The 16,584-nt window shown below is 38.3% G+C and overlaps 1 protein-coding gene across 5 annotated transcripts in view; it reads left to right on the top strand.

Moving 5' to 3' along the window:
- Window positions 1–16,584, top strand: part of ADAMTSL1 (ADAMTS like 1) — a 417,470-nt gene that overhangs the window by 277,239 nt on the left and 123,647 nt on the right. For all 5 annotated transcript variants that reach the window (XM_023943414.2, XM_023943413.2, XM_086867601.1 and 2 more), the window contains one exon: window positions 870–1,106. In XM_023943414.2, the coding sequence (XP_023799182.2) occupies window positions 870–1,106 (237 nt within the window). The remainder of the gene's footprint in view (window positions 1–869; window positions 1,107–16,584) is intronic.

Below are 16,584 nucleotides of genomic sequence, written 5' to 3'. Positions count from 1 at the left end.
TCAAATACTGGAAAGGAAATAAAAAGAACTCATGTTTATTTTGCCTGAAGGCTCATGATTTTAAAGCTCTTCTTGCTGTCTTGAGTACCTGTCTGATGTTCTTCAGTGCTAAGTGGCAGCAAGAAAGTGTATGTGGGTAAGAAAAGCCTAAAATTCTTGTCAATAAGATACTCTATGTAGTATGAGTGGTCTTTGGTTTTTATATCAGGTAAACTGAGTTTAGAGTTAGATTTATATGTCTCACAAATCTCCTGAAGAGTCAAAAAGGTGTTTGGTTTTTTTTAAGGTCTTCTCAGTTGCAGGTTCCTAATTATGTGAGCTATGAAATCTTAGGTTAAAGAAATGCACATATGTATCAAATGCTTCTGATTCTTGTTGCCGAAGCAACTGATTTATGCCAGTGAGGCAGAACCAAAAAAAAAAAGCTAGTGACAAGAGCTTAAATAAAGAAACAATTAAATCACGTAGTTCTTTTTTCTTTCTCCTCAGACAAAGAGGAAAATGTGTCTGAAAGAGAGTGGCTGTGCACAAATGCTTCTCCACATATGTGCACAAGTAGAATGAGATCCAGCAAGAGCATTGTGACCCTCTTTTTCTTAACCACAAGGCTGTGGTTAAGACATGTACAGTGCATTATTTATTTCCCATTTACATATGGTCTTGGTGTTCTTTCAATACTTTCAAGGAAAGAAAAAAGAAAGGTATAATTATCTGTTGAATTATGTGTAGCTGTAGCTATTTCAATCACTCTTTTTTGTCTAAACAGAAATTCTCTCCATCTGGCAGCTGTGGAACACAGCCAGCTGCATGATGCTGCAACTGGCTGTCCTGAATAGACTTGCTGATCTTATCCTCTTTCTTTTCTGCAGGACTGCCCACCAGAAGCAGGTGATTTTCGTGCCCAGCAGTGCTCTGCTCACAATGACGTCAAGTACCAGGGACAGCTGTATGAGTGGCTTCCCGTGACTAATGACCCTGACAACCCATGCTCACTGAAGTGCCAGGCCAGAGGAACGGCTCTGGTTGTGGAGCTGGCACCAAAAGTTCTGGATGGGACACGGTGCTACACTGAATCCCTGGACATGTGCATCAGTGGCTTGTGCCAAGTAAGGAGAGAAGCCCTGCCTCAACCCCTCTCCTCTTGACTTCTGAGATCTCTCTCACATGCTCACTCCCTCTCCTCCTCCATACTTGTGTCATTTTAGGGTCTTTATTTTAATAATCAGTTTTCATTCACTAAATTTATTTATTTCAGGGGGCAAGGGGGGTTGTGGGTTGGAAGGAGGAGATATGTATAATCTCAAAGATTATTTTCTCACTTTATGCTGCTTTCTTGATGTTCTTTTGAAGGATTTTATTATCTCCGTTTGAACTGTTCTCTATACTTAGCTGCAGTAGCATGTCTGATTTGAAGCACCACTAAAAAATAATGTTGTAGTTTTAATTTAGATACATCAAAGTTTTCTAGGTCTATCAAATTACATTACCTTTGAGGATTATTGCTCCCTGTAAATACCCACATGACAGTAGATGAGGCACTAAAGTGAAAAGGCTGCCATTTCTTCTGTAGGACTAAGCAAGCTGTTTTATCTCCTTGGACCTTAGCATCCTTGTTTGTTACCAGTGAGAAATGGGACTTTTTGACCCTTCACTTCACTTGGTCATTCAGCCAATATATTTGCATCCTAATTTGTTTTTTTATTTCCTTTGTGCTTTTATTTATACATTGCTGCCCTATCATTTTTCCTACTAAATTATCTAAATCAGACTTTATTCTTCTAAACTACATCTCTAAGGCTGCTGGTTGATGATGGGAGGACTTTTTCACCGTCCCTGTTAAGTTCTGAGGACACCTAAATCTTGAAAATGGTTGAGTGTAGATTCATGTTTCATTACACAGTGACCTTGAAATCTATGTAGACTTGATGTGTTGTTGGCTTTCTAGTGTATTTCCAACTGCCTCTTTTTTTTTCTTTCTTTTTGGAAGCTTTCCACCCCATTTCTTTTCTTTTTGATTTTCTATTCTGAGCCAGAAGTAGTCCTGAAGTAAATGAAATAGAGTAGATAGTTCCTGGGCTAATCTCATTTGTGATCTGAAGACAGCAATCATCTAGACCTCTTGACCTAAACTAAGGGCATGCATCACAAAATTCTGGATTGCCTAATGAGAGACTATTTCTAGTCTCCTTTTTCAAATCTTTAAAAACTTGACTGGAAGCACAAAAATCTGGATGGGAAAAAGAGTCAAATTTTTTTTGCATATAGGATTTAGGAGCAGGCTCATTTCTGGCTTAGTCCAAGTAAGAAGCTTACTTTTTCTCAAGAGGACTTTCCCTAAGAAACAGAGTTCCTAAACATCTAGTACTAAAACAAACTCATCTGCATTCTCATGACAGTTCTTACTTGGAAGTCTGAAGATAGCTTCACTGCTAATATAAAGACTGATGTTATTTCTCTGTGGCTTGAGAATAGACAAATATACTAGCACTAGTGTCCCTGAGTAATTTTAGTTAAATTAACCCTTTTCTTATATACCCTAAATTGGAAGAATAATTTTTAATGCATGAATTACTTTATATTTTCCACGTTCTTCAGCATTCAGTTTCTTCAACTTATATGGCATTTGCCATATATTTACAATTACTGCATTTTTGAGGATGGCCAAAAAAGATTAAAATATAAATGCTCATGTATTTTTCTCACAGTGAAAAATGGGTGTGTTAAATTTAAAAAAACTCAAAGTGTTATTGCCTCAGTGTATCCCCGTTGGCCAGTCATATTTTCGTGAGAGTAGAACTACAGCATTAAGAAACACATAATTAGATTTGCCCTAACTATATGCTATAGGACAGCAGTTGCTTTACTATCTACCACAGCAATAGCTAGTTCTACATAAGTAGTTGAGAAAGGTAAAGAGTATGGAATTTGCCATAGTAAATGGTGAGCTTTCTTTAAAAGCAATGATTTTCCATTGCTTCTATAAAAGTTATTTTAAAAGATTGGGAAACCAGAGTGTTACAGAAGAACAAGTGAAGCATTCTTTCTCTGAAACATTTGTGTGAATAAACCTATATCTGTAAGTATAGGGAATGCATGTAAACTTCAGAGAAGACAAAATATGGTTTCAGAAATTATTTCTATTCATTTGCAGTAGGAGCTGCAGGCTACTGCTTACCTAAAGTTCTTGACATACTGAAAACATAAGAATCATGAGTCTCAGTAGCATGTGAGAGCTCATAATGATCCTGGAAGAAAGGAACATTTTCATGCGATGTCTCTGGAATGAAATCTTGCATGATTTGGAGCAGTGCCACAGACAACTGTAATAATACACATAATGGTTTATCACAACTGCAAAAAATGAAGTCTCCTAAGATGTATAATCCATATAAGGTCCTGAAGATTAAAAAGTGAAGTATGTTTCTTATGCAGTCTAACAACAGCAAGAGCCAGATTCTGTAGCTGGTACAGGGCAACCCTGATTTTGTATGCAGATTGGAGAATGAAATGCTGCAGAGAAGCCCTGCTGAAATGGACCTGGGGGTCCTGGTCAATGGAAAGTTGAACATGAGCCAGCAGTGCCCTGGCAGCCAGGAGGGACAGCCCTGTCCTGGGGGGCATCAGACACAGCATCACCAGCGGGGCAAGGGAGGGGATTGTCCTGCTCTGCTCTGAGCTGGGGCAGCCTCACCTCCAGTGCTGGGGGCTGGTTTGGGTGCCACAATATGAGAAAGACATGAAACTGTTAGAGAGCATCCAAAGGAAGGCAAAGAGGATGGTGAAGGGCCTTGAGGAGAAGGTGTTTGAGGAGTGGCTCAGGTCACTTTTTCTGTTCTCTGTTATCTCTCTTCTTATGTTCTGTTTTCTCTTCTGAGAAGAGGAGACTGAGGGGAAGCCTCTTTGTGGTCTTCTTCGTCCTCATGGGGGAAAATAGAAGGGCAAGTACCCATCTCTTCACTCACATAATCAGTGACAGGACCTTAGGAAATGGCATGAAGTGGAGTAGGAGAAAGTTTAAGTTGGATGTCAGGAAAGAGGTTCTTCACCTGGAGGCAGTGAAACAGTCCCCCCACAGTGACCTGTGTGGTCACAGCACCAGTCTGTTTGACTTTAAGAAGCATTATGACACTCTCAGGCACATGTTCTGATATTTGGAGTGTCCTGCTCAGGGACAGCTGTTGGACTAGATGATCCTGATGGGTCCTTTCCAACTCAGCTTATTCTATGATTCTATGATAACAGGCCTTTTGCAACAATTGGGCTCTATTGAAGGCAGAGATATGTTTTCTTGGTTGCTCAGAGCAAAACTACTGAAAGCAACTTGAACTTTACCCTCCTATTGGCTTGCATTGATCCAGTGTTATGGTAACCAAGAAGGAATTGAATTTTCTTGAGATACAATATTATATACATAAAACATATCTTTATTTAATTATGTGCATAAATAATAAGTAAAGAATAAGAATAAGAATAAGAATAAGAATAAGAATAAGAATAAGAATAAGAATAAGAATAAGAATAAGAATAAGAATAAGAATAAGAATAAGAATAAGAATAAGTGATTTTAAGATCAGTGTATGCTTACATAGACATAGAGGATTTTTACCAGTAGGTTAAACAGCGTTCATTTTCTTAACTAACCATAGGAATATATTTCTTTGTATGCGAGACTTGGGTCAATCTGTAGCCTATTGTGTGCTCACAAGCCCTTCTTCAGATCACAGATTACAGATTTCAGAAATTAGACATTAGTTGTATTGTTTCTGTGTGCCTCAGTACTCCTCATTTAAAGGTGATGGATTTCACTCTCATTGAAAAGAATGCATTTGAAAAAAAGTGTAGTATTTGGAAATTATAAGAGCCCTCTCTCATATTTATCTTTCATTTTTCATGTTGTTTGGAGATTTAAAACTACCAGTACCTTAGTGGCATATTTATGACTCTGTTTAATTATGAGATTTTGGGCTTAAGTCTTATTTGCCTGTTGGCCACTTAGTAGTTAAAGTCAGAAGAGAATAGAATAGAACAGGCTGTATCCCTGAATCTTTGATTCAAGGAGTATGGTTAGAGATTCTTAAAAATATTTTTAATTTTATTTATGGAGATAGAATTTTGGAGAAGTTATTCAGTAGCTGATTCAGATATCCTTCAAGGCATAGGCCAGTACCCCTGACTGTGATAGTTCAGAAATCATGCAAGCTGCAGACATCTTGCCTCTCTCCATATTATAAAAACATAAAAGGATTTTTCCCATGAAGAGATGTATAACATGCCTTTGTTCTTTGTGTGAAACACCTAAGAAATTACTAGGAATTACTAGGAATTACTAGGAATTAATTTCTGAACATCATTTTTTTTCTCTCTGTAGTTTTAATCTTAAATGCATAGTGACACAGATCAAACAACAGCATTTTTCCAAGAAAAAAAGCTCAGTATGCTATATGTTCTACCTCTTCCTAATTGTCTTGTTACTCCTGAACATTTTTAATCCCTTTATCTATGGATATCTGTGTAATTGGGATGTCCTTTTCTTTCTTTCTTCTTTTTTTAAAGAAATACAGATTACTTCTCAGATCTTTGGGTCTCATTTTGAGTTTACCTCAGCTTATAATATGTCCCATTGGTATATTGCAACTAGCTGGAACCTCAATGCTGGGGCCAATAGAATGGTCTTTAAGGAAATAGTGATTTGAAGTTCCACATTATGAAATATCTTTATAGATAGAATTAATGGATACGCTGAGAACAACACATTTAAAACTTCCACTTTCTAGTTTAATTTTCCCTGTTTGCAAAATAAATTCCTGTACTTCAAATACTTTTTTTAGGGTTTTGAGAGTATAAGAAATTTCTATACGCAACAGTTGAAGCTGTAAAGTTGGAGAGTGGTGGGTTGATCCTGGCTGGGTGCCAGGTACCCACCAAAGCTGCTCTCTGCAACCAGATGGGGAGAGAAATTATAACTGAAGACTCATGGGTTGAGATGAGGGATGGGAGAGGTCACTTACTGATTACCATCATGGGCAAAACAGACAAAGGGAAATGAGTTGAATTTATTGCCAATAAAAAATCAGAGGAAGATAAAGAGAAGTAAAACAAATCTCAAAAACATCTTCTCCCCCCCACCCCTCCCTCCTTTCCTCTTCCTCCTCCTTCCTTGTGAGCAGCAAAGGGTGATGCGGAGCAAGGTTAAAATCAGTTCATCACATATTGTTCCTGCCACAGCTCAGGAAGAGGAGTCATTCCCTTGCTCCAGTGTGCTATCCCTCCCAGGGGAGACAGTTCTCCATGAACTTCTTCAGCATGAGTCCATCTTGTAAGCTACAGTTCTTCATTAACTCTTCCAATGTGGGTCGCTTTCCACTGGGTGCAGTCCTTCAGGAACAGCCTGCTCCTCTTTTATTTGAAATCAAGCTTATTCTTTGTCATCTCACTTCACATTATCACGGCAACAAAACCAGGAAATTGTCTGCACTGAGCATGTGTGTTAGAATACTGATTTACGCACTGTTTCATGTAGTTCACACCTCGTGTTTAACCTCTCTGAAAAGGAAATACCATCGGTATTTTCTGTCCATCCTTCCTCACTTCCTCTCTTCCTTCCTTCCTCCCTTCCTCCCTTCCTTCCTATAATGTAGACAAAATCTCCTTTATGTTATCAGGTTTTCCTTGTCACAATCTCTTAGCATTCCTGCTACAGGGGAAATATTCCATTTTAATTTTGTTTTTTTTCTGTTTTCCTCACCCCTTTCACCTTGTTCTATTACCACAGTCTTCATACTTAGTTTTCTCTCAATATAATTTTTGTCCTCTGCTTGTGTGAATTCTGAAAATGTTCTTTTTCTTAACTCTGTCAAGGAAGAACAAGAAAGTCTTTGCTTCATCAAATGGGGGATCAAGGATTATTCAAGGCTTCTTCTATCTCCAGTATGGATGTCAGAATCTGTGTGTTGCTGTATAACACCAGATCAGGGGCTTTATTTTAATAATTGTTATGGTTTTCATTAAATATGTGGCCAAATGGTAAATTGTTGTGTTATTTCCCAAAAGCATGTCCCATAAATATAATAGCCAGATCCTCACCTCATATAAATGACTATTGCTTCCCTGAAGTCACAATCATGAACAAGATGCTTTCAGTCTGGACAGTGTCTTTTGGTTACACAGCCTGAGCGACCCTGGTCTTCTGCTATACTTTCATATCTGCTATTCTTTCAGTCTCTCCAGCCCAGGGATCCCAGGGGACCACATGTCATACCACAGTCAATGCACTGTGATTTGTGGGCTTGCTTTGAACTTTTCAGCCACAGCTCAGGACAGCAGCAGTCCTTCTCTGTGAAAAATGGTGACAGCTGCACCATTTTCATGTTGAAAGGTTGGACATTGAAAATGTCCGCAACTAAAATATCTGCTGAAAGGATGAAACTTTGTTAGGCTTCCAGTCAAGGGCAAAAAGTGTAGCCATTGTCTACAAAAGATAAACTTTGGCAGAAAATTCTGAAAAAAGATAATGATGCTACAATTAACAGCATCATTTGGCTGAAAAGTCAAAAACAGTTGTACTAGTTCAAGAAGTTTATGAGAAATGCATTTGGGAAGAGTTACATACAAACTGACTTCCTGTTCATGTAGAAGTGTAAGAGTTATTGATTCCTTAAATTTTTCTGAAGAAGCAAGATAAAAGAGTTCTACTTTTGCTTTCTGCTTTCTACATAAAAGTTGAAAAGCTATTCTTCTGTTGATTCTGATTATTCTTCTAACCAAACCTAATCCTATTACTGTTACTGTTACTGTTACTGTTACTATTACTATTACTATTACTATTACTATTACTATTACTATTACTATTACTATTAATGGTGGGGGTGTTTTTATTAAAGACAATAAAATTACTTCATCTATGTGATACAATAATACAATGAATCATATTATAGCTCTAATTGTAGGATCAGACCCAGTTATTATAAAACTGGGGATTTTTCAGAAGGCTGTTAACTAAATTTGTTACTACAAAAGGGTTGTTTAGGACCAAAAACAGCCTTTTGCTTCTCCTCACAAGACTGCCCAAATTTCTCTTTTACATTGTCCTAATTTTACCAGTTATTTGTTAATGAAAGCTACATCCTAGAAATGCTTATATTAATGTCTACTATTTATTTATTTAATTAATTAATTATTTTTTCTTAAATTTCTCTTTAAAGATCTACATATATTCCACATAATACTGGAGGTTGTTTAAGAAAAATCTGACTTATTGATTCCTAAGACTTTTGTTTTGCTGAGTTGCACAGTGAATTCAAGTCAACTAACAAACTTAGTTACCTTTAGCTAGCTCTAGCTGCCTGTAGCTGGTCAGAAGTCAGACTTGGTGACCTTGGAGGCCTTTTCATGATTCTATGTCCAGCCCATGGCTGGGGGGTTGACCTAGATGACCTTTAGAGGTACCTTACAACCCAAACTACTCCTTTGTTCTGTTTTGTGGTTCTATATACACCAGTATTTAAATGGCTGTGTGTGTGTGTGTGTGTGTGTGTCTGCATGAATGCTTCTAATTTTTTTGTCAGAGACAGTGGCTATACAAACAGGTGCATCATTTAAGAGTGGGAAAATCTGCTCAGCTTTAAATAGATGACTGTGCTGTATTTCCTGTGTATCATGACTTCAGGATTGAGAGTTTCTTCTTCTCCCTTCCATGTTCAAAGTGTTGCTGCACACATCCTCCCCTGTTTCCAGTTCAGCCCAAAATACAGAGCTAATCAGGATAACAGTGTCACATATTTGGAGTTTGATGCATGGATATTTTACTCATTGCACAGTAAACCTGCATGAGACAGGTGAAAATAAGATCAAGTGGTCACTTGGTTCTCAAAGGCTTACAAACCTGCCTTGAGCCCTGACTGTTCATGTGGGATACGCTTGGGGCACAGCTGTACAAATTTGCAGCTGGGCCCATGGCTGCTCGTAGTCTTTCCTTAGCTTGGGATCTGATTTCTTGGCATGCCTTCCTGTCAACTCCAGCTCTGGGGAATGAGAGCACCAGGGTTCTATCCCACCCTATCTGAACCCCTGACCTGCATTTTTCCACCCTGCAACATTAATTGGTCTAATATTAGAGACTGTTCTCATCCTCCTTTAGCACGGGTAACAAGGAAGATCGATTTTTGCAAGATCCCTTTTTTCTACACTTTATTTAGAAATGTTATCTAACTGTGAAAACTCTGAGACAGTAACTTCCAGTAGGAGATTTTTACCTCTGTTTCTGTCTTTTGCTCACACAAGAGGACTAGAAGTGCTGTTATCTGCCTGTTTGATGACAAAGTAGTGAAATGAATGGTGTTTGTTTTATTTTATTATTTTATTGTTTTATTATTCTCTACAAACAAGCATCATTTGTCTTTCCATCAAGCTGAACTATTTTAGAGGTGTTTTGCCCCCAAGACAACTCCCAGTAATTATCTTTTTCTTCTGCCAAGACTATGACAGAAATAGGGTCCAAAAAAAGGAAAATATTTTGGGGAAAATATGTCAAGGTATTTACATAGTGCTGGGATTTCGGTCTTATGTAGTTAAGCTATTTCTGCCTCCTGTTTGTAATAGTTTTTTGTTAGTTGTTTTTTTTTTTTAATAGTCCATTGAAACCTAGATGTCTTCCTCAGAGATAACACTTCAGAATGTACAGAATTCTTGATTTCTGTTGGTCATGTGTTTTTGAACCTGTGTCAGGCTGAACGACTGAATTGCTGTTTGACTATTTTGTCTTACACTGTCCTCACCTACCTCATGTTCTGCAGGTAGCAAGTCATTAATTTTGTTCTTTTGTTGAGGAACTTCAGTTTTTATGAAACAAAATAAGTAGCTTTTCCCCCAGTATGTCATGTTTCTAGCACACAGAAAGGAGTGAAATGAAGAACCACGATTGATACGAGTAATAGCCAAATGCTTAAATTGCTATTGTCATGCCAGGTAGCAACATTTTTGTGTTGGAGAGTGGAAGGGAAATGGGATGATATTTTGTGTGTGAAACAATCTTCAGTTGCATTGTTAGAACTCCCCTGCCCTGAGTTATCAGTTTTTTGACTTTCTGAACTAAGAGAGGTTAGCACCTCTGCAGAGATAGTTTGTTCTAGTCTTTTAGCAAAAGCAATATATGCTGTTCTCCAATGCTGACCAGCTTGTCTCTTGTGTGTGTCTTTGACCAGCAGCACCCAGAGCAGCTCCCTTCGCTGGAGGCAGAGGGAGGGAGGAACTTTGTAGTTTGGAGGCTTGGCAATAATAAGAAATTTAGAAGAGCAGCTTGGAGACTTGTAAGGGTTCTCTTTCCGTTACCAGGAACAGTTACTCTGTTCACATATTTCCTTAGCACACCTAAAAGCCTGAGCTGTGTAGAGTGGTGCAGTGGCTTTATTGCTGTATGAGGATGGCAAGATGTCTGCAATAGCTGGGCAGTTTTGAGAGTCCTCAGCAAAAACCTTGTCAAGTGGTCCAGTTACTGCAAAGACCCAGGACAGGTGTTTTGCAGGCATTTGAGACAGTTTCCTCTGTCATCCTAAATGTCTTCTAGGGCCTGCATGCACTCCTCTTACACCTTACTCTTTCTTTCTCTTACACTCCTCTGAGCAGCAGTCTGGAATACCATATATACTAGCTATGCTGTTTCTGGTGGCTGTCCCCAGTGGCCTGGGGACATGTAACCTCTCTCAAGTATTTGAATAGTGAGAGATGTCTGTTCCTTGATAGCACAGATTATGTGACTGCCTGAAGCACCAGAAAATCTTTGCTGGCACTGGTATAACAAAGCTCTGCAGCTAGATCCTCATTGATCCAGCCGACAGAGGACCAACTCCTGCCAACAAAAGAAGCTTGTATACCCAACAGAAGAGAGCTCTGAACAGCAATTTCAAGCATGTCATGAAGTCACCAGAGCTTACAAAGGATCACAGTCAAATGTAATGTGTCACAACTGTCCATTAAAAGCTTTTACAATTGGCGTTTCATGTTCTAGGAGAAAATAGGTCCAGTAGACAGAATTTACTCTTGGTTTCTCAAGCGCATAGCTACCAGGAAGCTGAGGGAGAGCTGCCTCGATGAATTTTGTCTTAGAATGGCCTTTGCAATCACTTTCTGATGTAGTGTTTTAATATTCTTCAAAAACTGACAAATCTTTCCCCTGGAACTGCTAAGATATCCAGATAATAGATGTAATTCTTCTGGAGAAAAGTGAGTATTTCAGTAATGGTCTGCTAAAGAGCACTAGCTTAAAAAAAATGTTAGGGGTCTTTTTTCTCTTTCTTCAAGAAATACACAAGCATGTAAGGAAAAAGGAGAAACTAAATTTTTACTCCTACTCAATAGGGGTATGTAAACCTAAATGCAGAAAAAAATCAAAGAAAAGTGTTAATGAAATGGTAAGTGAATATTAATTATTCCAGAAGCTTCTTTTCTTCCTATTGTTGTCCATTTATAAACCCTTGGAATTTAGTTCTGTTTAAATGTTACCTCTTACACAGCAGCACCCTCTGGATTTCTGTATCATCAGAGAATGAACTAGAGAGAGCTTTGTTCACACATTTGTGGACTCTTCTATGGTGGCAACCGACATTTTGTTGTTGGCTATAAATGAATAAACTTGAAAAATTCAATTCTTTTTTTTTTTATCTTGGAAGATTCCTCCTAATTAAATTTTCATGTAAGGAGTTACCTTTTCCCCACATCCAAGATTTTAGTGCATCTGTAATCCTCATTTAGAAGCAGCAGCTTTAAAATTAGTTGTATTCCTATTTGTTAAATTAAGGGTAGCTTCAGAATGAGTTTACATTTCTTTTTCCCTGAGAGAAAATTAAGAAATGGAAATATCTCTTCAGTTTCTTCTGCTGCTGGATGTTTGCTGTTTGCTTCTAGATCTTTGGCTGAACCACTGATTCCCAATGCATTGTGTCAGCTGTGCTGGTTGAGCGAGGCTACATGAGGGACTTTGTTTAAGTATATTAATACCAGAGAGCTCTGGCTAGCTGAGAATAACGGGACAGACACCAAGCAGGATCTGCAGATTGGTTGCAGTGGATTAGTAGTAGATTAGGCACTACCTATGAACCAGCAGCAGCAAATCAACAAGCTGGCCAGCTATGTTTCGTGTGTTGGAAGGTGTGTCTTGCCCACTTCAGTGGCTGTTTTTAGCAATTGGGGTACTCAGTAACTGAAGTTTGTTTCACACTGCCTAAACAGCTGAAAGATATATTCCTCTCATATACCAAGCAAGTATGCTGATTGCACATGTCACTGGGTGTGCTGTTGCCATCATAGTTAGTGACTGCCTTGCCATTGTGAAAATCAATTATAGTTGGATTGTGGTGTACTGCTGCCTGAATTACTGGGCACCTGGGGGAGTCCTGCCCAGACCCTGGTGCTGGTCAAGAATGCCTATCATGGGATAATGTCATGAGACTGTGCCAGAAAAATGCTGGGTTGTAAAATGTCATCTCAAAGGTGTTTGTGCACTGAAGGGAAAATACCCTGTCAGGAGCTATAAGTCCCCATGTCACAGACACCAGCCCAGATCCACTTTGCTGTACAGGCTCAAGCTTGTTCTCTCCTCAGTAATTTGAAGAGTGGAGCAGCTCTTCGTGCTGATTCTGTGAAACAGGATTTTGAACCCAGCTGAAATGATGGCTCTGATCCCAAACATTTTTCAACTGTGCAGTGACAATCCACACAAGTCCCACATTGAGCCCCATGTTCATATCTATGTGAAGGGCAACTTTGTTTTTTTCAGATTCTCAGAACTTCTTGCATTTGAACTGCAGACATGCCCTTTGAAAAACAGAGAGATTTATTTATAATTGGCTAGATTTGCAAGCTTGCTTTATTACATTATTTCCTGCCCAGGATTTCTTAATACTGAATAGAAATTATTATGAAAACTTCTTACTTCAGGGCATCCAGACTAGCAGGGCTGGAGCAGAACCTGTCATTGCTGGTCCAGTTTTATTTCTGGAAAAATCTGCTAAACTGAGCCAAAGTTCAAGTCCACAAGGGGAATACATGCACTTATAACACTCATGCACGCACTCAATGAGTTAGTTCCAACTCCTGTTGTGGGACTTTTAGCCCAGTGCCTTTAAACTACACACAAGCAGTTGATCTTCTAACTTGATAGCCATCTCTTTTCTTGCAGCATCCTGTAAAAATTGTTTTGCAGTGTGTCTCAGAGTCAGGAATATCCTTATTTTTCTGTTTTGTCAACCCATGGGCCGTCAAGTGGAGTAAGGGGGGGTTTGAGGGGGGGAGAGGGGGGAAAGTCAAACTCAGCATGAAGTCTGGGACTTCAGCCTAAAATATAATATGGAATCTTTACCTCTGAGTAGAACTGTGGTACCTGATGCCAGAAAACAATACAAGCTTGGCCAACTAAAGATTAGCTGTTATTATTCTGGCTTTTTGTTGCTAGACTTTCTATGCTAAACCCATAAGAAGAATAAAAAACCAGCTCACTTTAGAGGTGGTGAAGAAGATCTGGGTGGGCAGATGGTACTCACCTATGATTTTCTCACTCTGGTACTACACGGATGACATTTTCCATATACTGAGACACCTCCAGAGCTCTGTATATCTGCCTTTACTGCTTTAAGGGCATTTAACCACAGTAGTAATGAGCTTCATAGGAACACCTTTAGAAACACACAAGAGCTTAATCCAGAATTTATCAAACTTAGAAGTACATGATCTTGATTTTAATGGAGTTTGGATTAGATTGTCAGGGAACTTAATGGAGCTGCTTCTGACATTTTGTGTGGTAACAATGTGCAGTTCAAGCCTCTGACCACACTTCATGAAGCAACTTGAAACTCAGAAGATTTCAATGTGGAAAGTCTGTACCTCATTACCCTGCTTTAAGGGGAGGAAGCTTAACATGTTATAGAAATGAGTAAGAAAACTGCTTACTTCAGAACATTTCCAGGCACAATTTGTTGTAGTAATCCATTTTTATTCCTAGTGGGGGCTTCCTTCCCAGACCTTTATGGATTGAAAAAGACTTCATCTCCCTAAACCTCCCAGGGCATATTAAGATCAAAACTAGAATGCATTGGAAAGGGAAGTTTCTATCCCACAGAAACTTCAGAATTTCAACTTTGGATCCAGCTTCAAACCAAGACAAGAAGTTGACATTTCAAAGCTTTTCAGAGAGTGAAATATTCCCTAGACCTCTGATTCTAAAATGTCCTAATTTTGTTTCAAACTGTGTCCCCCAAACCATCACTCTGAGCTGTATATCAGAGGCTCGGTATCCTTATTGTTTCCTTTGCTTTCCTTTGCATCCATGCTGATGAAGCAGTGCCTTCCATGGTGCTTGTTTTCATGACAAGGTCCTCAACCACCCCTCATCAGGTGATTATGCCCATAGGTCAGTGTCTTGGCAGACTTTTCTAGTTCTGCAGACCAAGTGAGTCTACTTTTCTTGATAGCTGGCCTCTCCTAGTGCCTTGCATCTTTGACATCTCTGATAACAGCCACTTTAAAACCTTCCCTCTTTGTCTGTTCCCTCTGTGTTTTGCTGTGGGTGGATGCCGAAAGAAAAAATTCTGCCTTCCTGTTCCTTGTTAACCCTTTGCAGACTTCTGGGGGAGTGGTGACATATTTTCACCCATTCTGTAATCTTTTTTAATGAGTTCTCTGCAGGCTTCATGGAGAGTGGAAATAATGTTGTGGAAATGACATGTTTTCAATTCAGCCAAACTTCTTTTTCTTCTGCTCTGAGACAAAAGATATTGTTCACACGAGCTGCATTTTTTCAGGAGCATTTTAATATTTCCTTGTCCAATCTTTTGCTGTAATAAGAGTCCAGCTTGCCAAATATTTTCAAGTAAGAGCTACTAAAAACTAATATAAGAGATCTTGAGTAGTGTCCATTTTAAAGCATCAGTTTGGAACTCCATTTCAAACACTAGCAACCTTTCTAGTGCATGAAATTACCTTCAAAAGATGGAAGAATTTCCCTAAGTAGTGAAAAAAAGAAAGAAAATAAAAAAGAAATAAAATGAACTTGGGAACATTTTGTATTTCATGCATTAGTCACTCATAAGTTTTTTTAATGAAAATTTCATTCACATTCCCAGAACTCTGGATATCTATTTAGACAGATAATCTAACAGAGTAAAGAAAGAAATCTCTGCAGAGACCTTGGGGAGAAATAAGAAATTCATTTAATTTCATCAAAACTCTTAATTGCATAAAATTATTTGAGACACTGCCAAACACAGTAAGGTTAACATATATTTTGCACATACCACAGAAATGTTAGTAATCACAAATGTCTCCATACTCCCACTTAGCTCATACTTCCATTTGAAACACAGCATTTCAACAGAAGAAATACTTTTAAGCTGTGCACTGGTAATGGCTGGCCAACTCATTAAAAAAGAAACAAACCACAGTATAACTTCCTTTCACACCTGATATTTTCCTGGTAGTTTCCTCCACAAGTTGTGACCTAGCTCCAAATTGCTCATTTTATAAATTAACTTTAATCAGGGTATAGCCCATGGCAACACGTGAGCTGATGATTCATAAAGTTAAAAATGCTTTAAAGTAGTAAATGCTGTTTTTTGAAACTGGTTACCTAATACCTGGATTTAAGATCCAGTCTATTTCCTATCCAAGCAGTTTACATATTAGTTTCAAAACAGAAAAAGGCATAAAAAAATTTTGGGTCACTCTAAAGTGAATTATTGAGCAGATACAAAAGGGAATTTCTTCTGTAACCTGGGCTCCCCAGCAGGACCCTTCTCACTGTGGGTGCTAGTGATCTCAAATGCACTAGAAAGAAAAGCTGAGTCATACAGTTTTCAGATCATGCAAGTGATTATTTTTACATCTTTTTATGCCTTGTCTATGCAGAGGTAAAGCATACCAGTCTGTGTATACCAAAGGCGCAGTTCCTGTAGGGATATTCTTATTCAGAAAAACGTACTGTGGATACAATTTGTATATATGTACTTGAAAGTTTTGTATGGAGTTGTCACAGTCAAGTTATGCTTATCTTTGCTTCAATTTTCTAACCATTATTTGTCGTGGTGTTTCTAATGTATTAAAATATCTCTTGCAGCCTTGATATGAGTAGCTTTTCAAGGAAATGTGTCCTTTTTGTGACTGTTACTTCTTTGGGCTTCACTAATTCCCTTAGGGGGATCATAATATAAGATGTAAACATAGGAGTCTTCACCCATTTCTGAGCTGGAAGAAGCAGGTAAAATAAAAAAAAATTATTAAAGCTTTCATCAAGCTTAATTAAATTATTTAAATTAAATTAATTATACTACCAATATGACAGATAATCAAGGAAACAGTATTCTGCAGCTAGTAAAATAATGATTTTTAAAAAGGGAATTGAATTGCTAAAAGACAATACTGGTTATTAAAGCCTACATTTTCACAGACAAATGAAGAGAAAGTGTCAAACCCAGAAATATATCTCACCCCAGCAGAGATGCGTAATTCTGCACATTCAGATTTGCACGTATAAAAAATATTAGTCTGAATGTTTAAGTAGTCAAGTTACACATACAGCTTATTCTCATCATTTTCTATGAC

Source organism: Cyanistes caeruleus, chromosome Z (assembly GCF_971803275.1).
Source record: "Cyanistes caeruleus chromosome Z, bCyaCae1.hap1.1, whole genome shotgun sequence".
Lineage (NCBI taxonomy): Eukaryota > Metazoa > Chordata > Aves > Passeriformes > Paridae > Cyanistes > Cyanistes caeruleus.
Note: the sequence above shows the minus strand (reverse complement) of the source record. Positions and strands in the feature narration are given on the sequence as shown.